The sequence below is a fragment of the Apteryx mantelli genome, chromosome 4, assembly GCF_036417845.1.
Source record: "Apteryx mantelli isolate bAptMan1 chromosome 4, bAptMan1.hap1, whole genome shotgun sequence".
Taxonomy (NCBI): domain Eukaryota; kingdom Metazoa; phylum Chordata; class Aves; order Apterygiformes; family Apterygidae; genus Apteryx; species Apteryx mantelli.
In genome coordinates, this window is record NC_089981.1 from 83,342,709 (window position 1) to 83,363,521 (window position 20,813).

General features: G+C 37.8%; 1 protein-coding gene across 1 annotated transcript in view; it reads right to left on the minus strand.

Annotated features, from left to right (window-relative positions):
* The window catches only part of SLC38A6 (solute carrier family 38 member 6), a 40,912-nt gene extending 20,243 nt beyond the window's left edge, over positions 1-20,669 (minus strand). Inside the window, exons 1-6 of the mRNA XM_067295693.1 lie at positions 20,526-20,669; positions 19,943-20,064; positions 19,097-19,170; positions 14,743-14,795; positions 11,686-11,725; positions 295-376 (exon numbers count right to left, since the gene is read on the minus strand). Of these exons, the coding sequence (XP_067151794.1) occupies positions 295-376; positions 11,686-11,725; positions 14,743-14,795; positions 19,097-19,170; positions 19,943-20,064; positions 20,526-20,669 (515 nt within the window). The remainder of the gene's footprint in view (positions 1-294; positions 377-11,685; positions 11,726-14,742; positions 14,796-19,096; positions 19,171-19,942; positions 20,065-20,525) is intronic.
* Between the last annotated feature and the right edge of the window lie 144 nt (positions 20,670-20,813).

Genomic DNA, 20,813 nt, shown 5'->3' on the forward strand with positions numbered 1-20,813 from the left:
TTCTTCTTTTAAATTTTTACAGAAGGGAGATTTCTTCAGATTGAGTTTTGCCACTGATTTAAGGTCGTATGATGGGAAATTGCTATGAGGAAAGAATCATGCTCTTGTATGCGTGTGCTGCAGAAGGCTTACGCATGCCAAATATGTTTTATACTCCAAGAACTCCTGTAAATCACTAACTTTTTTAGCACGTGAGATTGAAGGGAAGTGTCGGTACCCATCTCCTTCAACAGTCCTGAACCACTTTCTTCCTCAAAAGAGAGACATAACGTTCAAAGTATTTTTTTTCCTTACCCACTCTCGGCGTCTCCACTTAAGAACCCCGCGACAGCACCAGGAAGCTCAGACTTGACAATTAAAAGATAAGATGACATAGCTGCAAACACAAGCAGAACAGATTTAGGAGTGGGATACTGGCATCTCTTGTTGTAACAACTAGCATGGCTTAACCGGAGCGGTTATGAAGGGAACATCGCAGCTATTTAATAGACATCATGGCACCAGAGACAGAATTGTTTTGGTTTTTTTTTTTCCATATACTTCCTTTAAAAATAGCTGCAAATTCATAAGTATTATACTGATGTTAGCTAATGCCTGCAAAGAGATTGTTATAACGAGTCTTGAAAGAAGGAAAACATAATACAGAGGACTAAAAGGCAAAACAATACAAAAAATAGGCCTGACCTATTACCTGGGAATATGGATGTGCAAGCTAGAGACAGACTACGCGGCTGCAGCACTTCTCCCCCCTCTTCCCTCCCCTTTCTAAGATTACTGGTAATGACAACGAGACTAAATGATAAGATTTGTTTCCATCAAAATAATAGGTTTGATTTTTATTTAAAGACTCAGTTTTTATTGTTATTTAACTGCTGTTGCACTAAATAAAAATATGACAAATTTAAACACATGAAAAAGACTTCAGAAGTTCTTTTTATTCTCCCAGGTACGGCCCTCAGAAGGTAACAGGTATATCAGTGACAGACCTCCGCTTCTCATGATAAACCCACCACCAAGAAAATTCCAACAACAAAAATAAGCGCAAAACTACATGGGAACCACGAACCAGAAGATAAATTCTATCAGTTCTCTTACAGGAGTGATGACATGAAATGAAGCATTTATAACTCCATTCAGGAAAAAGCAATGACGCATACAAATAAATCCAAAAGCTACTTTCACTGTATTATTTTTCTCCTTTACCCTATAAAAGGATCAAAGGCATAAGAGTTGGGTTTTTTTTTAATTACAACTCATATTAACCTGATACCTTCACATACTGTTCATGTCTTTTTTTTTTCTTTACATAAACAGCAAATATTTATGTACGATTTAAAGACCAGTGGAGAATTACTCTAAACATCAAGCTTTACAACAGCTTCAACGAATACCAAAGTCTACATGAAACTATATTTCCATCCTTTAGAAGCAAATAATTTTAGTAATATCCCTACAAAAGTTCAGTTACATTTAAAGCTTGAAGAAAATTCATGTGTTGCATGCAAATTTTACTTTATTCATCTGTATTTACTAATTCTTTAGACTTTTACTGTTCTATATTTACTAATTCTTTAAAAGAACAGCAAAAAACATTCATAAGGTAGGGCAGTAAACTTCCACAAGCTGGTTTGAAGAGTAATTTTTTTTTTTTTTTAATGGAACATTTTGAGCCTTTAAAAATGTGTGGACTCAGACACTGCAGTACTACTGCACTTAATGTTAAATTTTGAAGAAAGGGAATGCGGTCTCTATAAAGAAAGTGAATTGTTTTAATACAAAGTGACACCTACCTACAGCAAGGTTAAATTAAAAACATTTGTTAGGTCACTAAATAAGGAAATATTCACTTCTTTATAATTAAAAGCTCCAATTTTTCCAATCTTAAACTATATTTCCCTGTTCATATGTAGCTGTTGCTCATGCCTGGCAAGATATGTATTGGGTGCCCTGATTTTACTCTATTTGCATACAGGGGAAGGTACATTCACTCATACATATCCTTACAGCACGCATATTTCTAGATAAACAGAATTTAAATAAAAAAATTAATACAATTTCTCACACTAAGCTATGGATGAATGCAAAGGCCAATTAAAGAATGAGAGAAAAAAGTGGAAAATTCCACTATAGTATAATTCAACTTTATTCATCTGTTAGCCTCCTTACTTGCATTATGCAATTCTCTGTACACATGCAGTTCAGAATTTTCATATATTTATGTCATTCAGAAAGATTTTAAAATTATTCTTTTGCAGCCTCAGCTGCAGAAAGCTTCAAATTAATTTCAAGATCAGATTTCCTCCTAATATGCAATCTGTCACTCCTCTCTAGCATTCCTACTAGCCTCTGGCTAATCATTTGATCACTTATCCTTTGTTGTGCGCTTACTCTTTGTTTTTAAGAGCGGAGTCCAATTTCACCGAATTCCACTCCTAAGGAGGGAACCAATCGTGCACCGAGAAACTTGCACATGCTAAACATTTGTATGCATCTTTCTTCCCTTCTCTGTGCATATGGGAAACAACCTCACATAGTACAATTTTTTTTTTTCCAGTTTACATTCTCCCTTTTATTCTAGAAGATGAAGAAAATGAATAACAAATACAGTATTTTTCTTTATATCCTGATGCTTAGAAGAGGCATGAATTTCTCACATAGACCTGTGCAGGACACTTGTGCTAAATTCATAGTTTAAGAAGTCAAACCCAGCTTCTTTTTTTCAATTTACAAATGCAGTTGTACTTCTCCTCACAAACAACAGCTCCCTGCAGTTTTACTTAGCGTGGAAGAAGCAAGAGACATTACCCATTGCAGGACTCTGCAAAATATTACAGAGTGAGTGAAGAATGTCGTTTGTTTTTTTAAAGTAGAAACCAAAATAGTGAAGTGTCTTGAAAATGGACACAAGAATCAAAAAGATTATTATCTCAAGTAGAAATAAGCGCACACAGTATGACAGAGAGCACGTCTGTGGCTCCAAATAAGAAGTTTCATAGAGCTTCCTTGATGCCTGGCGTGACCAAAGGCATGCCAAGTTATACTGTAAAAACTGTCAGCTATCCTTAGAGGTCTTAGTGCATGACGGAAGGAAGAGCTTACACAGTCACAAGGCTAAACCGTGACACAAGTGAACATAACAAAAAGTATACCTTGTGCCTTCATTTATACATTTGTGAAATATTAGCTTTCTCCATCATTTGGAAAATAATTTTAACATTTTAATGTCTAACTTTTAAAGCACCTTTTATAACATACAAAAGTTACATTAATGGCTGGTCATTTAGCTTTAGATGTCAAGCATTCAAAAAAATTAGCTGATGTCAAAAGTAACGCTCCTTTTACAGCCAGAGTTCACTCCCCTTATGTGCATCTCGTACGAGAAAGCAGGGAAGCATCATCTAGCAAGACACAGTAGGTAAGACATTAGAGCTCACTGCTCATCCCAGTCCCATTGCTTAAATACAAGAAGAATAATGCTTTCTTCATGCTGTCTTCTGCGATGAGTCACCTATCTTTAGCACAGAACGAGACAGGTTTCTTGCAGAACAAATGACATAGAATGACATAATTTGAAGCTTTAGCAATATGCATATGCAGCAAGTGCTGAACTACAACTACATGAGCAACTTTAATAAGGGAATTTCCTAATTTTTAAGTCCTGACCTTGCTTATTTAATGTTATTTTAAAATAAGTTTCAGTAAGTACTAAGAACTGCTTGATGAAGAACTACGCAGATCTGAACTTAATAGCCCTAGTCCCAGAAATGCCATAAAACAGTATTCAGCAGAAATCAAAACAATGTTATTACTTAATTATTCAATAGGCTCACCACTGTCTTGAAAGCAGCAAGGAATTACATTCTTAAAACACAGACCACTTTACCATGTTCTGAAAAGTTGATATTGGCTGTTTGACAGAAAAAAAAAAAGTTTCATAAATGATAAAATGGAGGACTGGTATTATACTTTCATTATTACATTTTAACCTGTTATGACACCACCAGATATGACTCATTATAAATATACATCTATTATTCAGAATGTCCCTGTTGTGCTATAATATTATTTGACACTGACCATATGCAACCATATTTGAAAAACTATTAGTTGCTAGAGAAAAGAGAAGCCAAGGTTATGTTTTTAAAATAGCCCCCAAAACACTATCTTTTGAGGTAGCCCAGTCTTAAATCAAATACATGACTGGCTTCTTGGTTACAAGAGCAAGAAGTGTAGATTTTCCTTAATATCCTACACAAAAAAGAGCAGTTGCTAAAGTCCACAGCAATGATGCAAGAGAACATAAGTTTATACATGAATTAAACATATACAATTTATTCTTTCCTTAGAAAATGGCTGGTCATAAATCCCTTCAAATCATTTCATCAAAGGGATTGAATCTGGTTGTTCTGGTCAGTTTTTCCTGATCTACAACTTAATATTGATCTAATGTGATCAGCTAAAGATGCCTTGCATTATCAAGCAGTGTGCAAAAGTGGAATCAAGCTGCCCTCCAAGCTCCACATAGGAGAAGGTGGGGGGCAGGCGGGAAAAACAGGCTGTATGAATCCACCTACATTGGCTCTTCAACTTCTACTTGAAGAAGAGGGATGCTGACTTGGGAGTTGGGACAAGCAGACAGTCTCGTCTTGGTGCGTGGCTGTGGGGTATACCAGATAAGAAAGAAAAATTCCTCATAAATATCTACGGATAATTGAGACAAATGAAAATATTTACAACTCTTATCCTCAATAGAAGAATCCAGTCAATAAGATCCCCATTTTCCCCAAAACACTGAAAAGATTAGATGCTAAAAGATAGAAATAGTACTAGAATAAACACTACTGATACCTGCACGCTCCAGCTGAATTGAAATGAAACTTTCATAGCAACTTAAGTGACAAATCCATTTGGGCTTATGTCTCTCTGTTGGTATGGAGGTAGTTTAAACTTGAATCTGTCCTGATCCAAGGAATGTGACAAAGTGAAAAACAAAAGCAGGGAAGGATTTCAAAAATGAAAGTAAAACTAGGGAGTGGAATATTGGATTTTTGGCAAGCTCATTTTTTCTGCCAAGAAATTAGACTGGAATAGAAAGATGGGAAGCATTTTAGTATCTCATCTAGCTCCTAGTAAGTAATTCAAAACTGCAAAAACATCAGGAATGATGCATGGATGCCACTGAAAACCATCAACTATTTTGGCCCTCACATCGTACGCCCTTAAGAGCCATGTTCATTTGTTTTCATTTTGTAATGAATCCACCACACACAATTTTAAGGACTCCCTCAATCACTTGAGGTATTGGTTTTATATTTCCTCTTACCAGAAGCTTAAAAATTGACAAGATTTGAGGTCTTTCTTTTACACATGCAGACTGGAGTGTGTGAGGAGATGTAATGCATGTTCAGATGGGGAAGTTAGGACAATATAAATAGGTTGTCAACTTCTTGGCTATTTTTCACTTAATAGACACTCATCCTGATGAATTTCCTCTCCCTTTCTTTCCCCTCCCTTTTAAGTTTAGCTTTTACCTGAATTATTCTGGAACTTATCTATGTTAAGCTAAAAAAAAGCCCAAAACAAACAAAAAAACAATTCTTATTCCACAGGGGACACACAGGTAGCAGATTTATTTTAGTAAAACTTCATTAGTATAATTGTATTTGCACAAGTTATGCCAGTATTATTGAAATGTTACCCACATAGCTCTTAATATATTCTATTCTGAAGAATATCTGTAGGGGGGTTTTTTGTTGTTTTTTTTTAAAGCAGGCTTAATATTCTTTACAGTATCAAACCTTTCCAAAAACCATTCATTGCAGTACAAAAACACAACATCATTGGTCATCAGTTGTTAAATTAGCATGGGAGCTGACAAACCTGCCCTTAATTGAGGCAGCTCTGCACTGGAAATCCTCACTTTAAAACAGTAAGGATAATTAGGCTTTCAGGTCAAAAGCAAACTGCATTATGAAAACAAACATTCAAGTTTGCTTGAAAACAAGATTAGATCTTCTGTACTTAGTGGAAGCTCAGTAATTTCTTAAGGGATTAAGCATACAGTTATCAGCATATAAAGTACAATGTTTTATTCTTCCATGATCTGCACCATTCATTTATTTCCAAAGTTTGTAGAGTACTGCGTTGTGATTAGAGACAGGTATTCCCCTCTCCGTTCTCTCAAAATACATGCTACGTTCAAATTTGAGACAAGCTTTGCAAATACTTTTTGAAGTATTCAGTATTCAGAATTAAGTAGAGAACTCTGAAGACAATTTAAAGAGTCATTTGCAAAGTAAAAATGCCTAATTAACTAGATAATAGAAAAGGTATTTGCTAAGGCATAAGAAAAAGAAAAAAAAATATATATATATATATAAAAGGAGCTTGTTAGTACATACACAGCATCTGTGAGTGCAGACACACAGAGAGCAGACATATACCCACGTACCCAGATTTGGAGATTACAGATGTCGTTATGAAGCTCATAAAAAATAAATAAATAATAGTAATAAAGAAAAGAAACCCGAAGGTTAGAAGCCGGCCCGGCCCCGGCAGGGCCAGGGGCGCCCGGCGCGGCCACCAGGTGGCGCTGCGAGCGCACGGCTGCGCCCGCTCCGCTCCGCCCCGCTCCCCCCCGCCCGCCCCCGCAACACAGAGATATAAATATATATAAATGTACTTATGAATTAAATATACACACACACAAACACACATATATGCACATATATAATATTTCCAGTGGTTACACTTCTTGATTTACTTTGGAAAACGTGCCAAATGTGAACTACCAGAATAGAAGAAGAAGAAAAAAAAAAGCGATAAAATGCCGCTGAAGAGAACTGAATCTCCTCTCACAGCTCATTCAAGAACATCTATTCGCTCCCCACAGCATTCGGGCCGCCTCGATAGCTTGAGCATAAAACTGTTCGAGGCATACAGAACAACCCCTCCCTCTCTTACAGTTGCAAAGAAGAAAGTTTTGTACCCTTCCGAGCACATGTTAATTGCAGCATACTGAAACAAAATCTGGGAGCAACAGTTACAGAAATTATACATAATTTAACTGTATTGGTATTAGAAAGTTCACAGTTCTTTGTAAAATAAAGATATTACTTTGATAGATATCTGGCAAGCTTAGTGAGGCTGCAGAGAGACTGCGCCGGTCTTTCGGACACAAGCCAAGACAGGCAAGTTGCTCCTGGGATATCTAACAAGGGAATTCCTGTGTGTATCCCAGCCTGCTTGAAAAAAAAACTGCAAAAGAGAAAGACTACTGCAAGAACTCCTTGCAGAGACCACCTATGATATACAGCTGTACCGCATGTTCTACCTTTGCACTTAATCCCACTGCTAATAAATTTTAAATAATTAAATTCATGTTCTCAGCAGTTTCAATTCATCTTTCTGTACATTAAAACTACCAGGCCCTCTGTGGCCAGTCCTATCTCCCTCCAGCCATGACCTTCAGCTAAGACCAGTCTCCAGCCTGGAGAAGTATGCTGTAAAACTCTCCACATACTTCCTGCTAGACCTCAAAGCTGAAGATTTGTTAGTGTTGGCACTAGATTGTGAGCTGCTCTTGTGCAATACTTTATTGTGTTTGTCTCCATTTTCCACAAGCCTTGCTAAAATAATTCTTTCTCCAACTTTGTTACATATGTTTTGAGATTCCTACCGACTCTCAGATACACTGGTGCAGATCACCCTCATTTTCAGTCAGATGAGCAGAGAGGACAATTCCAGGAGGAGAAATTCTCGGCTTCTTTCCCCTCCTTCGGAAAGTATCCGCAACCCTTGCAGAACTTCCCTGACTGCGGGAGGGGGAAGGGCTACAAGAGGCAGAGCCATGGCTTGGCCCACGGTGCCTCATCCATCACTTCCTAGAAGCACAACGCTATCCAAACAATAGCGGGGACTCTGTCCAATTCGAGTTGCTCCTGGGAAGGATTACATAAAAGAGCGCGTAGAGCCATGTAACTCTGTTTTTCATGGCAGCCTCCCCTGCTCCTTCTATGCCTGCAGACACACAACTTCACCAAGGGCCCTCTCCAATTTTAGGAGGCACGTGAGAAGATCAGAAATCCTTCGAGATCATCTTCTGCATGGCAGGCAAGAAACGGACGCTTGCAAGGTTATCCCGCTTATGGACCTGGGGTGAAAGGAAAGGGATGGCAGGAGCGGACGAACAAAATTGTGGTCTGGTACCACCCACTTGGGGAGTTTCCCTTTTGGTGTCCAATTTGCAACCCCATAGTCACACTAACCAACTCTTACAAGAGAAAGGCAGTTCACATAACCAATTACTAAATAACTACCTACTAGCTGTTTAAAGGGCTGCTGGATCGGGCCTAAATACTGACAAGTAGAACATTTAATTTTGGCCATCCCATTCAACGTCTTGATTTAACACACACCTATATTGCAAGAACAAATACATACTGACACAAGGAAAGCTAGGTATACATTTTCATAGCTTCATTTTCAATATTTAATCACTCTACAGAATTTGTACAAATTTGTAGCTTAGAATCTTTAAATCATAGTATTTTTAGATGACCTTAATTTGCATTAATTTTGCAATATCTAAATATATTATCTTGATGTAAATTCAGTTAACCCATGATATTTAAATGGATTTTGGTACTTGATTGGTGTTATTTGGTTGAACATAACACAGTCTTCCAACAGAAAATTAAAAATCTGCATGGAAGTTGAGTAATCATGTCAGAGATACAGATTAAAATTCCAAGCAATGTAGTCAGGATGTGATTTTCTCAAAAAACTCTTAAGCCTCATTTATAAAGAACAGAGGTATTTTAAGACTCATTCCAAATTCCACGAACTAGCCCTTTCCTGTAGCTGTACAGAAATCAAAGTTTTTTTTCTTTGGGTATCCTTCTCTTAGTAAAATCAACTCCCCTATCTACACAAATCAGTCAGTGTTGTTAATTAGGGTGTCAAACTCAAATTTGCACTTTAATTTTTTTCTTTTTAAAAAACAAAGATGACAAATTATGATAGAAATGAAAGCATAATTATATTAAAAATTATTACAAAAAGCTCCCTCCACCAGAAATGAATGTAAATCACTTCCGTACTTTAATTATTTTTAGAAATGATTCAAACTAGACTTTAAAAAAGCCTTGACTAGATGCTAATAGTGACAACAACTCTAGTAAAGCTGCTTATTTTAATCACAAACCATCATTCATTATCCCATCCTCTTCAATCACTTTTGAAATAAGACACCATATGATGCAATGTACCCAGGTCCGATGATGGAGGAGGTAACAGAAAACAATTTTATTTTTAGCTTTACTTTGAAATTAAAGACGTTGACAAGGTCTGGAAGTCTGCCCAACAGGAACAGCACTGCCGGTTCCTTCAAACGGACTTGAAAACAAAAAGAGGGGAACATCTAAGCGCGCTAAAGAGAAAGGGCAGAACCAGTTTTACACCTAATTCCAGCATGGCTTCCATTCATGACAAAATTTCACCTTTCCCATTTAAAATCCATAGGAAGAGCCAGAAAGACAAGAAAGTTCCCTTTGTTCTACACATTTCTTCAAGAGTCAAGGCTGGATGAGAGATGAAGAGAGGGCTCTTGATCCCTCCTGTTTTAAGAGCCTGTTAGATTGCAGTAAAGTCATCTTCATGGATGGCTCCTGCCACAATGCTGCTCTGCTAACTTGGATTGCAGCATCACAGCACTCTGCCAAAGTGCAAAAGGCAGTTGTTAAGGAGAGAAACAACACAGCTGGGAGCTCTGTTCCCAAGAAATCTAAATACTAAACAGAAGCCGTGACAGTTCCTTGCAATGATAGCACAATACATCTTCTGTACGGAGGAAGGTGCCAAGAAGGCTGCACTTGCAACTCCTGTTTTCACAGATCACCCCGCCTGACAGCGTAGGGCTTGTTTTGGTTTAGCAGCACCAACTGGTTCAGAGAAGAGTCTTATTTCTCTTTTCAATGCATTTGAAACTGAGTGATCTTTGTAAACAAACGAATGTACAAGGTCTATGAAACACTACTGTTCTCTTACATGAAAGATATTGACATTGGAATGAGAAGAACCAAAACTGAAAGATTTGAAAGCTTCCATCAAAATAAGGGCACCTAAAAATATTTGAAAGAAAAGTTTCAACTTGCAAAAATGACTTCTTGAATTAACTACCTGAACGGAAAACCACTGGTTGGCAAAGCAGGCCCAGGTTGCTGGCAGAGAAGTATACTGCATAAGACGGAATAAGCAGTTTGATAATATCCAGCATGCAATAGTTTGGGCCTCTAGAATTACTGAGATGAATTTTATTCAAAATGACACACAGGGAAGGTTATGAACTGCTATGGGGAAGAAATGAGAGTCCTATTTCCTTCGACCACAGAATCTTGTATAGGATCCCAGAGTCTCAAAAACCTGTACTGTGTATCCCTTCCTTGTCTAGCACTGTTTATTTAGAGGTTCCCTCAAACGGGAAAGGAAATTAAAAAATTTGTTCATTCCTACAGAACATCCTCTAAAACCTGTATGAATAAATAATCCTTAACCTTGGAATTAATATGCTCACTCCTGCCTGAAATTAACATTCAGGTTTTTATAGTCATTTAAATTAAGCAGTCTTTATTACTGGAGCTTTAATACGTGGCAGGATACTAGTTTTATCAAAAAAGCAGTTACTTGAGCTAGTTCTACGTCCATATATAGTGACAAACAGCAAGAATCATCGAATTGCCTGGACTTTATAGTCTAAATTCTAAAGCAGAGAACAGCAGAACTGGAATGCTGTTCACTGTCATTGTCAATGAACATACATATCTTCACCTTTCTTTTTTCTTTCCCTCTCCTCTCCCCTCTCCTCATCTAAAAGAAAGAATCCAAAACATTTAAAGGAAGTAGCCAAAGAAACTAAAAATCGTTCTGTTAAATGCTGTCTTCTTTTTGACACTCCTATATTTCTAAGGGGACTGCTACTCAATACATGACAAGTATGGGAACATATCTGAATAGGAATTTAAATACTTAAGTGATTATTTTAATGCAAAGACAGCTAGTATTATTTTACTATGTTGCGCACCAAGGAAAACAAAACAATATAACTGGACAGTCCAACACATGACAACATAGATCATTGGTCCGCACAATGAAAGTCAACAAACCAAACAAAAACTCCACAAAAACAATAAGGTATTTAACTAAGAAAAAGGGGAAACTACCATTTATATAGCACAGTCAGAATTTCACGGCTAAGTAGACATGCAGTTGTTACACAACACTAAAACGCACACGCAAGTTCCAAAGGGAAAAAAACAAAACATAGGGCATGATAAAATGTATCTACTAGATGTACACATACAGAAAAGCAGGAAGGAAACAGAACAGCGGAGATTATGCTTCCTCAGCCCCTTCCAATTAGCAATGCCAGCTAAAATATGGATGTGCTCCACATCACCTGATGCAGCACCAGGCATACAACCCACCCTCACACAGGTCTCCCATCTACCTCATGACTGTAGCACTTCAGCTGAGCACAGTCACATAAGCCTGTTAAATTCCCTGTCCTTTTAATCAAGTCTTAAGAACACTGTCATGTAGTTATTGCCTCTGGTGTTTGCAGAGTTTTGCAGACTGTGGAGATTGTACTCAGCTCAGAGTTAAAATTGAGTTAGTGAAGTTTCTTACCTCCAATATTCTGGATAATTATTGTAGTTGCAACAAGAACCTATAAAAGAATTAATTTCTTTAGAAAGGGTAAGGATAACTAAAATCGTATGTCTATAGCAGTCATAAAACACACATGTATCTTCTTAAACAGACCAGATGCAGAAGTGATAACTGGTATTGAAAGGAAGGGCGTCTTCTCTTTAATGTACACAGGGAAAATAATGCAATGCAATCTAAAATGAATATAAAACCAAAAAGTCTCCCTCAAAATACTGCCTTTTCATTCTGAGATGACAGACAAGAGTAGCCACACCGTGAAGCCTGTTCTGCAAAAGACTAGGTTTTAAATCATTGAAAACATGTAAGTGCATTCTAATTGATGCCAGGCGAGTACAAATGAAAACAATCATTCACCTTGGAAGAAGCAATCAGACAGCAGAGATTTGCACAAGGTATTTCCTCACTCCAAAAAAACTGAGTATTTTTAACTATCATGAATGCTATTACTCTTCTAAGCTTATATGCTAGCTAGACAATTTTTTTTTGTTAGTATTTGTAATTGTTCAAAGTAGACTGACACGGAAGTAGAAATGATCACAGGCCACTGAATGTTTGTCTGAATCCAAAGAATTGTTGACTTTCAACTAAAGAACCCTTACAAGTCAAGGGTCTAACGTATTCCCTCTGTTTTATTTTCTGTTCATCATCTAGAATAGCAGTTACTCTTTTTACTCTCTATTCTCCTTTCTCTAGCAGGACCCTCCTACATGCACGCTACAATAAGCCACCTTGGTAAAAAATTAAGCTATAGTTAGGAGGAGAAAAATAAACATACACTTTCAAATAAAATCTGAAAGTACAGTTGCCAATTTTTCAATTGGTCAACTAGAAAATAACTGTTAAACCATTAAGACAATATCAGATTGAAATGAATTAAAAGTCAGCTCAAAGTCACAAGTTTTTTTTTTCCCGCCCCCCCCACAAGGGAAAGAAAAAAAAAAGCTATCTTGTCATTTGCCATAGATGGAAACAATTGCTTCACGCCTTCGGAAAAGGAGAACCACTGGTCTTCTAACAGCAGAAGAGGTCCATTTTCATAATTCACAGAATTATTTTTGACATGAAATGAGCATAAGGTTGAATAACTACTCTACTTCAAGAGAGATCCCTAGCAGTTTACTGTCAACCTAGGATGCCAGTTTGAGCAAGATCCTACAGGGGTCTGTTGTATTATTAGCAAATGACTTGGATGAGAAGAGTATTACTTAAACCAAAAAAAAAAAAAATCAGTGGCTGACAAAGCTGAAGAGGGTTCAAGGCCAAGATTAGAACTGCATACGACTGCAATAAACTAGGAAGTCCAAAAATCAAACACGGTCAGTTAAAAGCAATGCATTCCAGAAGTAGAAAACACATGTATGACTACAGTTATTAGATTACATATAGAGAAAATCATCTGAGATAACAATCAGTAGCATGAAGCAGCCACAGAAATGGCAAATCTTGTTTTGGGATGTAGTAACAGGCATGTTCCATTTAAAATATAGGTAATAACTCTATTTGTTGGCACTTGCAAGTCCTCAGACAGCATACTGTATTCAATTTTGCAGGCAAGTTTTAAGAAAGATTACAAACATCAAGGACGCTTCAAAAGACAAACATAAGTGGTCTAAAGAACATGAGCTCATCAGGAAAGCTTGGTGAATTTGGTTTACTATTTAATCAAAATAACAGATTCCCAAACATATATATTCCAGTGATTGCTGCCCTCCATACACACCGAAAACAGAAGACCAGACTGATTTTTAGCACAGATGATTTAAATTAAATACTATGAAAAAGTATACTAGGAAGAATAAATAATTACCGATGTTGAATACATAGTGAAATTGTGAAATCTCCTTCACTGAAGCTTTTAAATAACAGATTAGACAAACATCTGCCAAGAATGGTTTATGTATGTTTAGTCCTGCTTCAGAGCAGAGGCAGTCTAGGGTCACTTTGTAATACCTCTTTAAGCTCTAGATTTCTATGATTTGTGTCTCTAATGGCTTGTGGTTAATGTGTACAGAAGACCTACTCTAAAAAGTAATTTTATTTCATACTTTGCTAATATGAAGATTTATTAACTCTTGAGGTTGATCACATCTTAACTTTGATCAATAAATATTGATCCTCACAGACTACACTCATTATCTGCTTATTAATGCTAATGGAAGTCTTATATACACCTAATTGCTCAGATTTAATTCCCCACTTACATTAACAGAAAAGAATCAGACTAGTCCGTTAAGCAGAACTCGAGAAAAAAATTAACAGTAAGCCATTAAAATTGCACTTCTACACGGTAAAACCTGCTTTTAAAATCATTTAACTTAAAACACAGAGTGTATTAGTCGTAATATCAAACGTGTAACATTCTCTATCACTATTAGTAGTCTCTATGTACCTTGTATTACACTATTAGGAAACATAGATTCAACATAGATTCAGTGCACAACTCGTATGTTGTATGTTGATTACTCCTATACCAAAAAAGTTCATGATTTCCTTTCAATGAAACGTTCACCCAATTTTTTATTAAATCAACGTGCCTTAAACGTAATCCTATTTATTTACGTTGTAGAAACTAGATGAAAGGTAAACACTTATCTTAGATCTCTATTAAGTGCTAAAACACCAAAAGTGAATCACTTAAGTGTCTCTTAACAGTTTACAGAAGTGATACAATGGGACTGTAACAAATCTGAAAGGGATTGCTGAGCTGACTTGACAGTAATTCCAAACAGCATACAGTCCTAAACGCAGTTAAAGAAATGAACACACTGACAATGAAGCACTCTCGCATTTAACTAAGTCTATTTTACGGTTACCTAAAGTTTCGACTTCTACAGACCAAATGCATTAACTGAAAAGCAGCAGCAAACTGTTTTCAGGAAGTCATGGATTTTTTATTTTATTAGAGCTTTGCAAATATTTTGTTTGTATATCTTTAGTATGCAAGAAACATACTACACTTCTGGTAAACAGCTAAGACCAAGAAGAAAAATATACAGGTAAAAACAAAATGCTTACCTTCCCAGGTGATCCAAATGCAAAGAGGCCAAGGTCTTCATAAGAAGTAACAGCTGTTAGTTAGAAAAAAAAAAAGCTAAAATATTTGAAGCTTCACATTCCCTTAAAATCTCTAGTTTTACCTTTTTTTAATGCAAACAACTTAGGAGAGAATTAAAAATATATTTTATAACATTTTCCATTTATGAGATAGTTTTGATATGCACCTGTACTCCTGCTACAAAATACAGCTATGTATGCTCAATTATCCACAGATTCTCCAGAAATTCAAATTACTATAATATTAAAAATGAAAGTATTAAAAAAAAAAAAAACCCACACCACTTTGATGGAAAATTGCCTTCTCCCAGAGATTTTTTCAAATAATACTATAGATGAACAATTTCAGAATTAGCCTCACCAATTAAGTGAAAACTATTCCCATATTTTGTTAAAAGTGTACACTTTTAAAAAAAAAAAAATGAAGAAAACAATATATTCATCTTTCTATGAATATAAACTTCAATCCAACCTTGCCAGGTTTTAAAAAACTCAACACTACTAATTTCCAGGAGAACTGAAGGTAAGCACCTTCCTTGGCTGAGATCTGTTTTTATATATATTTATACATATTTTTTATATATATATATATATAAAAAAAAGGGGGGAAGAAGAAAAAACACCCCAAAACAAAACAAAACTGCACCTGACTTACATAACCACATTAAAATAGTCTGTGGTTTCCCATACGCTTTTGTTGAGCTTTAGCTGAAACTCACTTCTAATATTGCTGGTAACTCAAAACAATCCCTTCTCAGAAAGGGAAGTCATTAAAGTCTTGCATTGGTGCTCTCTGCTTTGTTATTAGAAGCTCAAGGGATATCAAAAAGATGAAAGTTTTCTGAGAAATATCACTCCCTTTCTCAGTCTATATTAAAATGCTCCACAGTTGTGAATACCTCAGAGGGTAAAATTAATCTCAAAACCACGTAATTTTACCGTCATAACACTTGCTCTCCCGTCTTCACGTCTACTTAGTACATTACTGTTTCTACTCCCGTCACTTCTTAATTTAGGGCCCAGCCCTGCAATCTGAGCGGCTCAGGGCAGACCTTTACACCTGAGTGAAGTCCCGCTGAAGTAAATGAAACAAGACATGGGAGACACAGTCAATTCGCGTAGATCAGATGACAGGGCTGGAGCCTCAGACTGCCAAGCGCCCAAGCTCAGGCCATTTTATTTCACGGGAGTTCTGCACACAATCAGATCAATGTGCCAGAGAAATAGAAGAAAACTCCATTCATCTTCTCATACGACTTTGTCAAGGGCAGCGTTTCACATTCCTCTCTACCACCAACACCAATATGCCATGACAAAATAAATGAAATGACAAAATTAAACGGGCCAGAGTCAGCTTTCAGCATAAACATGGAATAATCTTACATCTGCTGTTACACTGATGCAAGTTATATACAGATATAATTAAAAAAGCAATATGTCTTACTGGATTTTACCGTGTACTTCTCTTAGAATTATGTTTATAAAGCAATCGATTATGAGAAAGACTGACTATTTTAGAAGGCCATCCTCAATAACATTTAAGACCAGTGAAACTTAGTGCATTTAGGGTAGTGCTGCTTTTACCACACGGGAACAATACACAACAAACATACCAGGAACTATCAATAAAAACAACAAAATTTTCACAGAATCCCAAAACAGCAATACGAAACCTTAGGAGTATATGTTCTGTGGTAACGCTACTTTTGTAATCAGTTCAGTCCATGAACACTGAGGAAGCCTTAATACCTAATCACACCTATTTTTGTACTTTGCAAGATTATATAGAGCAAGATATTAAGCATGGTTGATATAGAGACAAACGTGTTCTGCCAGACTGGCTTGATTTCTACTGTGTTCTTAATGCTGAGTGGAAGTTACCTACTTAAATCCAAAGCAAAATCAACAAGTACAGCACTAGCAATACTCATAAAATAAAAAATAAAAAATAAATAAAGCCACATAACTTTGAAGTACTTCCCACTTAAAATCTCAGTTCCTGTACTCTACAGAATGAACTTAGCTTTTGTCAGTCCAAACCCTAAAACAAGATATGTAGTACTGAATTAACATCGGGAAAAAACACTGCGTGAACTAATCCAAATACAACTCCTGACACATTGCAGTTTTTATTTGCTAAGCCTTTTGATCGACACAAACCATTTGATTTTGTCAAAGTTGCTCTACAGCTATATCATTAAAAAACTGAAAATACTTTTTTTTTTTTTTAAGCACTACAACAAAGATATCTGCGCTTAATAAACCTTGGTCTCCAATTAAAACAGAATTATTATTAAAGCTTCTTTTTCATAAGTGTATTTTACAGGCCAGTTTTTTCCCAGGATTACTTTTTATGATTTGAATACTTGAATGAATAAATTTACAAACACTTCCAAAGGTTTTTTCCCCACCCTTTAAATTTTTTTAAATTCATTCTTCAACATTAAACAACTAAAATTTCTTTCCAATTCCTTACTGTGGATTAAGCTCATAGTATTGTTCACAACTGTATGTATATTCTATAAAGAAGAAAATTGTTTAATTATCTACTCTGGAAGGCATTTTACACAAGCAGTTAAACAGGTTTTATCTTGTAAATGCACAACAGGTCATATTTCTCACTTTTTAAGACTTAATGTCCCAAGGAAAAACCTGGAATGCTATCTAACACGGAATTATTTTAATAGTTTACAAGAGTTATAGCAAATATAATTTGACAGAGATCATTAAAAAAAAAAAACAAAACCACAGAAGGCCATAAATTTAAATCCAGCAGATACATCTAGACATAGCTCTAGTGCTAATATGATTCTGTCAACATTAGCTGATTACTAATTTTTAACTATAAGTGCTAGTTTCAGACAGGAGAAATAATTCATCCTGTTATTTCAGCGGTATTCCTTGCTTTTAAAGGTGTCCATTCAAAAATGCTTTCCTGAAGTGGAATGTCACCTTTGGACAATAATTGAGGAGTTAAACCATTTTTATATCTTAGGTCTTTAAGTTTGTAACATGGAAAATTTTCTTTCTTCAAAAAGCTTGTCTTCATAATTTTCCCTCTCCTTTGCCCTTTCCCCGGTAGTTCTTTTACAAGGAGTTAATCATTATTTTAACAGAAAACAACAAAATATCACCTAATCCCTACAGGATACAGTACTTTTAAGCCTCAGATGAGATACACAAAGATCATTTAAAAAATAAAAATAAAACCTCGAGCTCGCCCTTTTTTGCTTCTTCCATTTCTCTAGCTATTTATTTCAGGTCATGATTCCTTTCTAATAAGCAGAGCTCCAAGAGGAAAAAGAAATTACCAAAGACTAGTTCCAACTCATCAAGCAGCCAACAATATCATACATAAAAGTAACCCTACCTCTGAAGGTTTTTTTTTTTTAGCATGTATGAAGAAGATCATTCAACAGGTGAAGACAGGAGCAGCAGATCTGAGAAGAATCAGGAAGCAATCATCTGAGAGACCAAAGCTAGCTACAGAAAACAAAGCCAATAAGGAAAGAAACGGAAGCTTTCTCCCACCACCTTTGAAAAGAGAGGAAAAAAGGAGATGGAAACAATAATCAGGTGACTGAAAGAGATGGAGACTTCCTGCTATAGCATGATCTTTATATACTAGAAGGAACCAGCCAGTTGTTTCACTAACAATTTAAAGAAGCAAGAATTAAAACATTAGCAGCAGATTAGGTTTCATATTTTAGAATCTACTTTTTGAACATTCCCAAAGCAGTGTAATTTTAAACTAAGGACTGCAATAGGACTTCTCATCCAATATCAAAAATGCTGCAAGGAAATGCATCTGTAAAGTGCCATGGGAATTACAATAAGCCAATATGACTACCAAAATCGAAAGGTATCCATTTCACATATTGAACAAATATGTATCACAAGCAGAATACAAGTCTGCTGTTTTATTGCGCTTAATCCTTTGCTGAAAGCAGCAGTAAGACTACCTATGCAGATAAGTACACACTAAAGCAGTGGGGTCCAACTAGCACTAAAATAGTTTTTGCTAAGGAAATACAGGATCTTCCATCTTGAAAAAATGAGAGGCACTTTGAGAAAAATAAAAGTAGAAACCTAGAAACCAGTCAGTTTGGCATTTACTTTTCATAAGGAGTTTCAAAAACATATTTTTATGTCAAATAACATTCATGAAAAATTTGAAATATTCCAACATTAGTGAATTAGATTTAGCAATTTGTTAAGGTGCTATTAATTGTAATAATTGTACTGGGTCATGTCTTTGTGATACAGGTGAAGAAATATTCTACAGATCACTCTTAGATAAATCCTTTTCACTTACCAGTCTGAGTGCACATACTGAGCAGGAGAAATACAGAGTAAGAAGCAAGGCTGGCAACAATCAGCAGCAAGATACTAAAAATACAAGATTTAAGTCATTTTTAAAGTATGATGCACTTCTGTCTTTAAGAATGATTATTTTGCAAGAAATAAGTTATCACAAGACAAGATTTCCTCATTTTATGGCTCATATCTGCTGACTATGGTTCATACGGTCCCTGACCCTCCTGACACTTGCTAAGTTCCAACACTTATGCTCTTATTTGCAGCAAAGTGTATCACGTACTATGTGGGGCAAGGACCTGATATATGAACTACAAGGACATAAACATAGGAGTTCTTGTGTGTGTGTGTATACATATATACACATGCACATATAAATACTTGAAAATATGTATTACTTTTAATGAAGTGAACTTAATGCTTAGAAAATGGTTAGATTGACAGTTCTGCATACTTTGGTCCTCTTATCCATAGGTTGGTACGTACAACCAGCCAAAGTGCAAGCTGACCCACAGTTTTCGAACATGTAACCATCTTGTTCCAGAAAGCCCATTTCTAGAACTAAAGGACACAGATATTTACATTACAAAAGTGCTATCTGTTAGGAGTAATGGCCAGTAAATTGCCACCATGTGGCAACTGGAGGCAGCGTCTGGGCAGTACTTGCATTAGGCCAGATTTGAATGAGTGGCCAAAAAGGAAAATTCTTATTCAACAACTCCAAAAACACGAGCTATTTATTTCTCCCTCAGTTATCACACAGCAATCTCAGTACCTAAGTTCTGTTGCACCTACGACTACAAGTTGAGTTTAAAAATAAGCACAGGCAAAACCACAAACTTACCTAAAACCCATGATCCCTGTGGTGGCCATAGCATAGGATAAGCCGAGTATCCCGCTTCCCATGATCGCATTCATTAAGTTAAATACCGAGAAACCAAAGGAAGAACCACGATCCGGAGGATGCTGCAAGAAGGGCGAAACGACACGCGGTTAGCGCGAGAGGCGCCCCGGTCCTTCCCGGGAGGAAACCCACGGGGGCAAAAGCCAGCTAGGCTTGTTTTCCCCTAAGCCGAGGCAGGAACCCTCCTTTCCCACCCTCAGCCCTCGCAAGCCCTGCCCGGGCCGTGTGAGGCACCAGGGACCTGCGGCCGGTCACCGCCTCCCCACGCGGCGGCACCGGGGCGCGACGCGGCGGTTGAAGGAGCCCCGCGCCCCGCGCGCTCCCCACAGGCGATAACGGCCGCCCGCGGCTTCAGCGGCCGCGGGGTGAAAGGCGCCGGGGCCAAGCCCGGCTCCGCCGGCCAGCAGCGCCGAGCCCCGCTGCCCGCCCCGCGCCGAGGCAGAGCCGGGCGCCGCCGCCGCCCCCCGCAGCCCCCGGGCCGCTGCCCTGGGGCCGCGCCCCCCCGCCGCCCCCTCACACGCACGCTGCCCGGCGGCGGCGGTAGCAGCGGGGCGGACTCCGCGTCCGCCTCCTCGTCCGCCTCCTCCTCCTCCTCGTCGCGGGCGGACAGGTACCAGCCCCGCTCAGCGGCAGCGGCGCCGCGCCCGGCCCCCCGCCGCGGCGCCATGGCAGCCCGCGCCGCGCCGCCTCGCCTCGCCTCTGCGGGCCGCCGCGGCGGGCGGCGGGGAGCAGGGGGCGGGGCCGCCACTCAGGCCCCGCCTCCCGAGGCGGCTCGGCCACACGGGGCGGCCGGGGGGCGGTGTCACGGCGC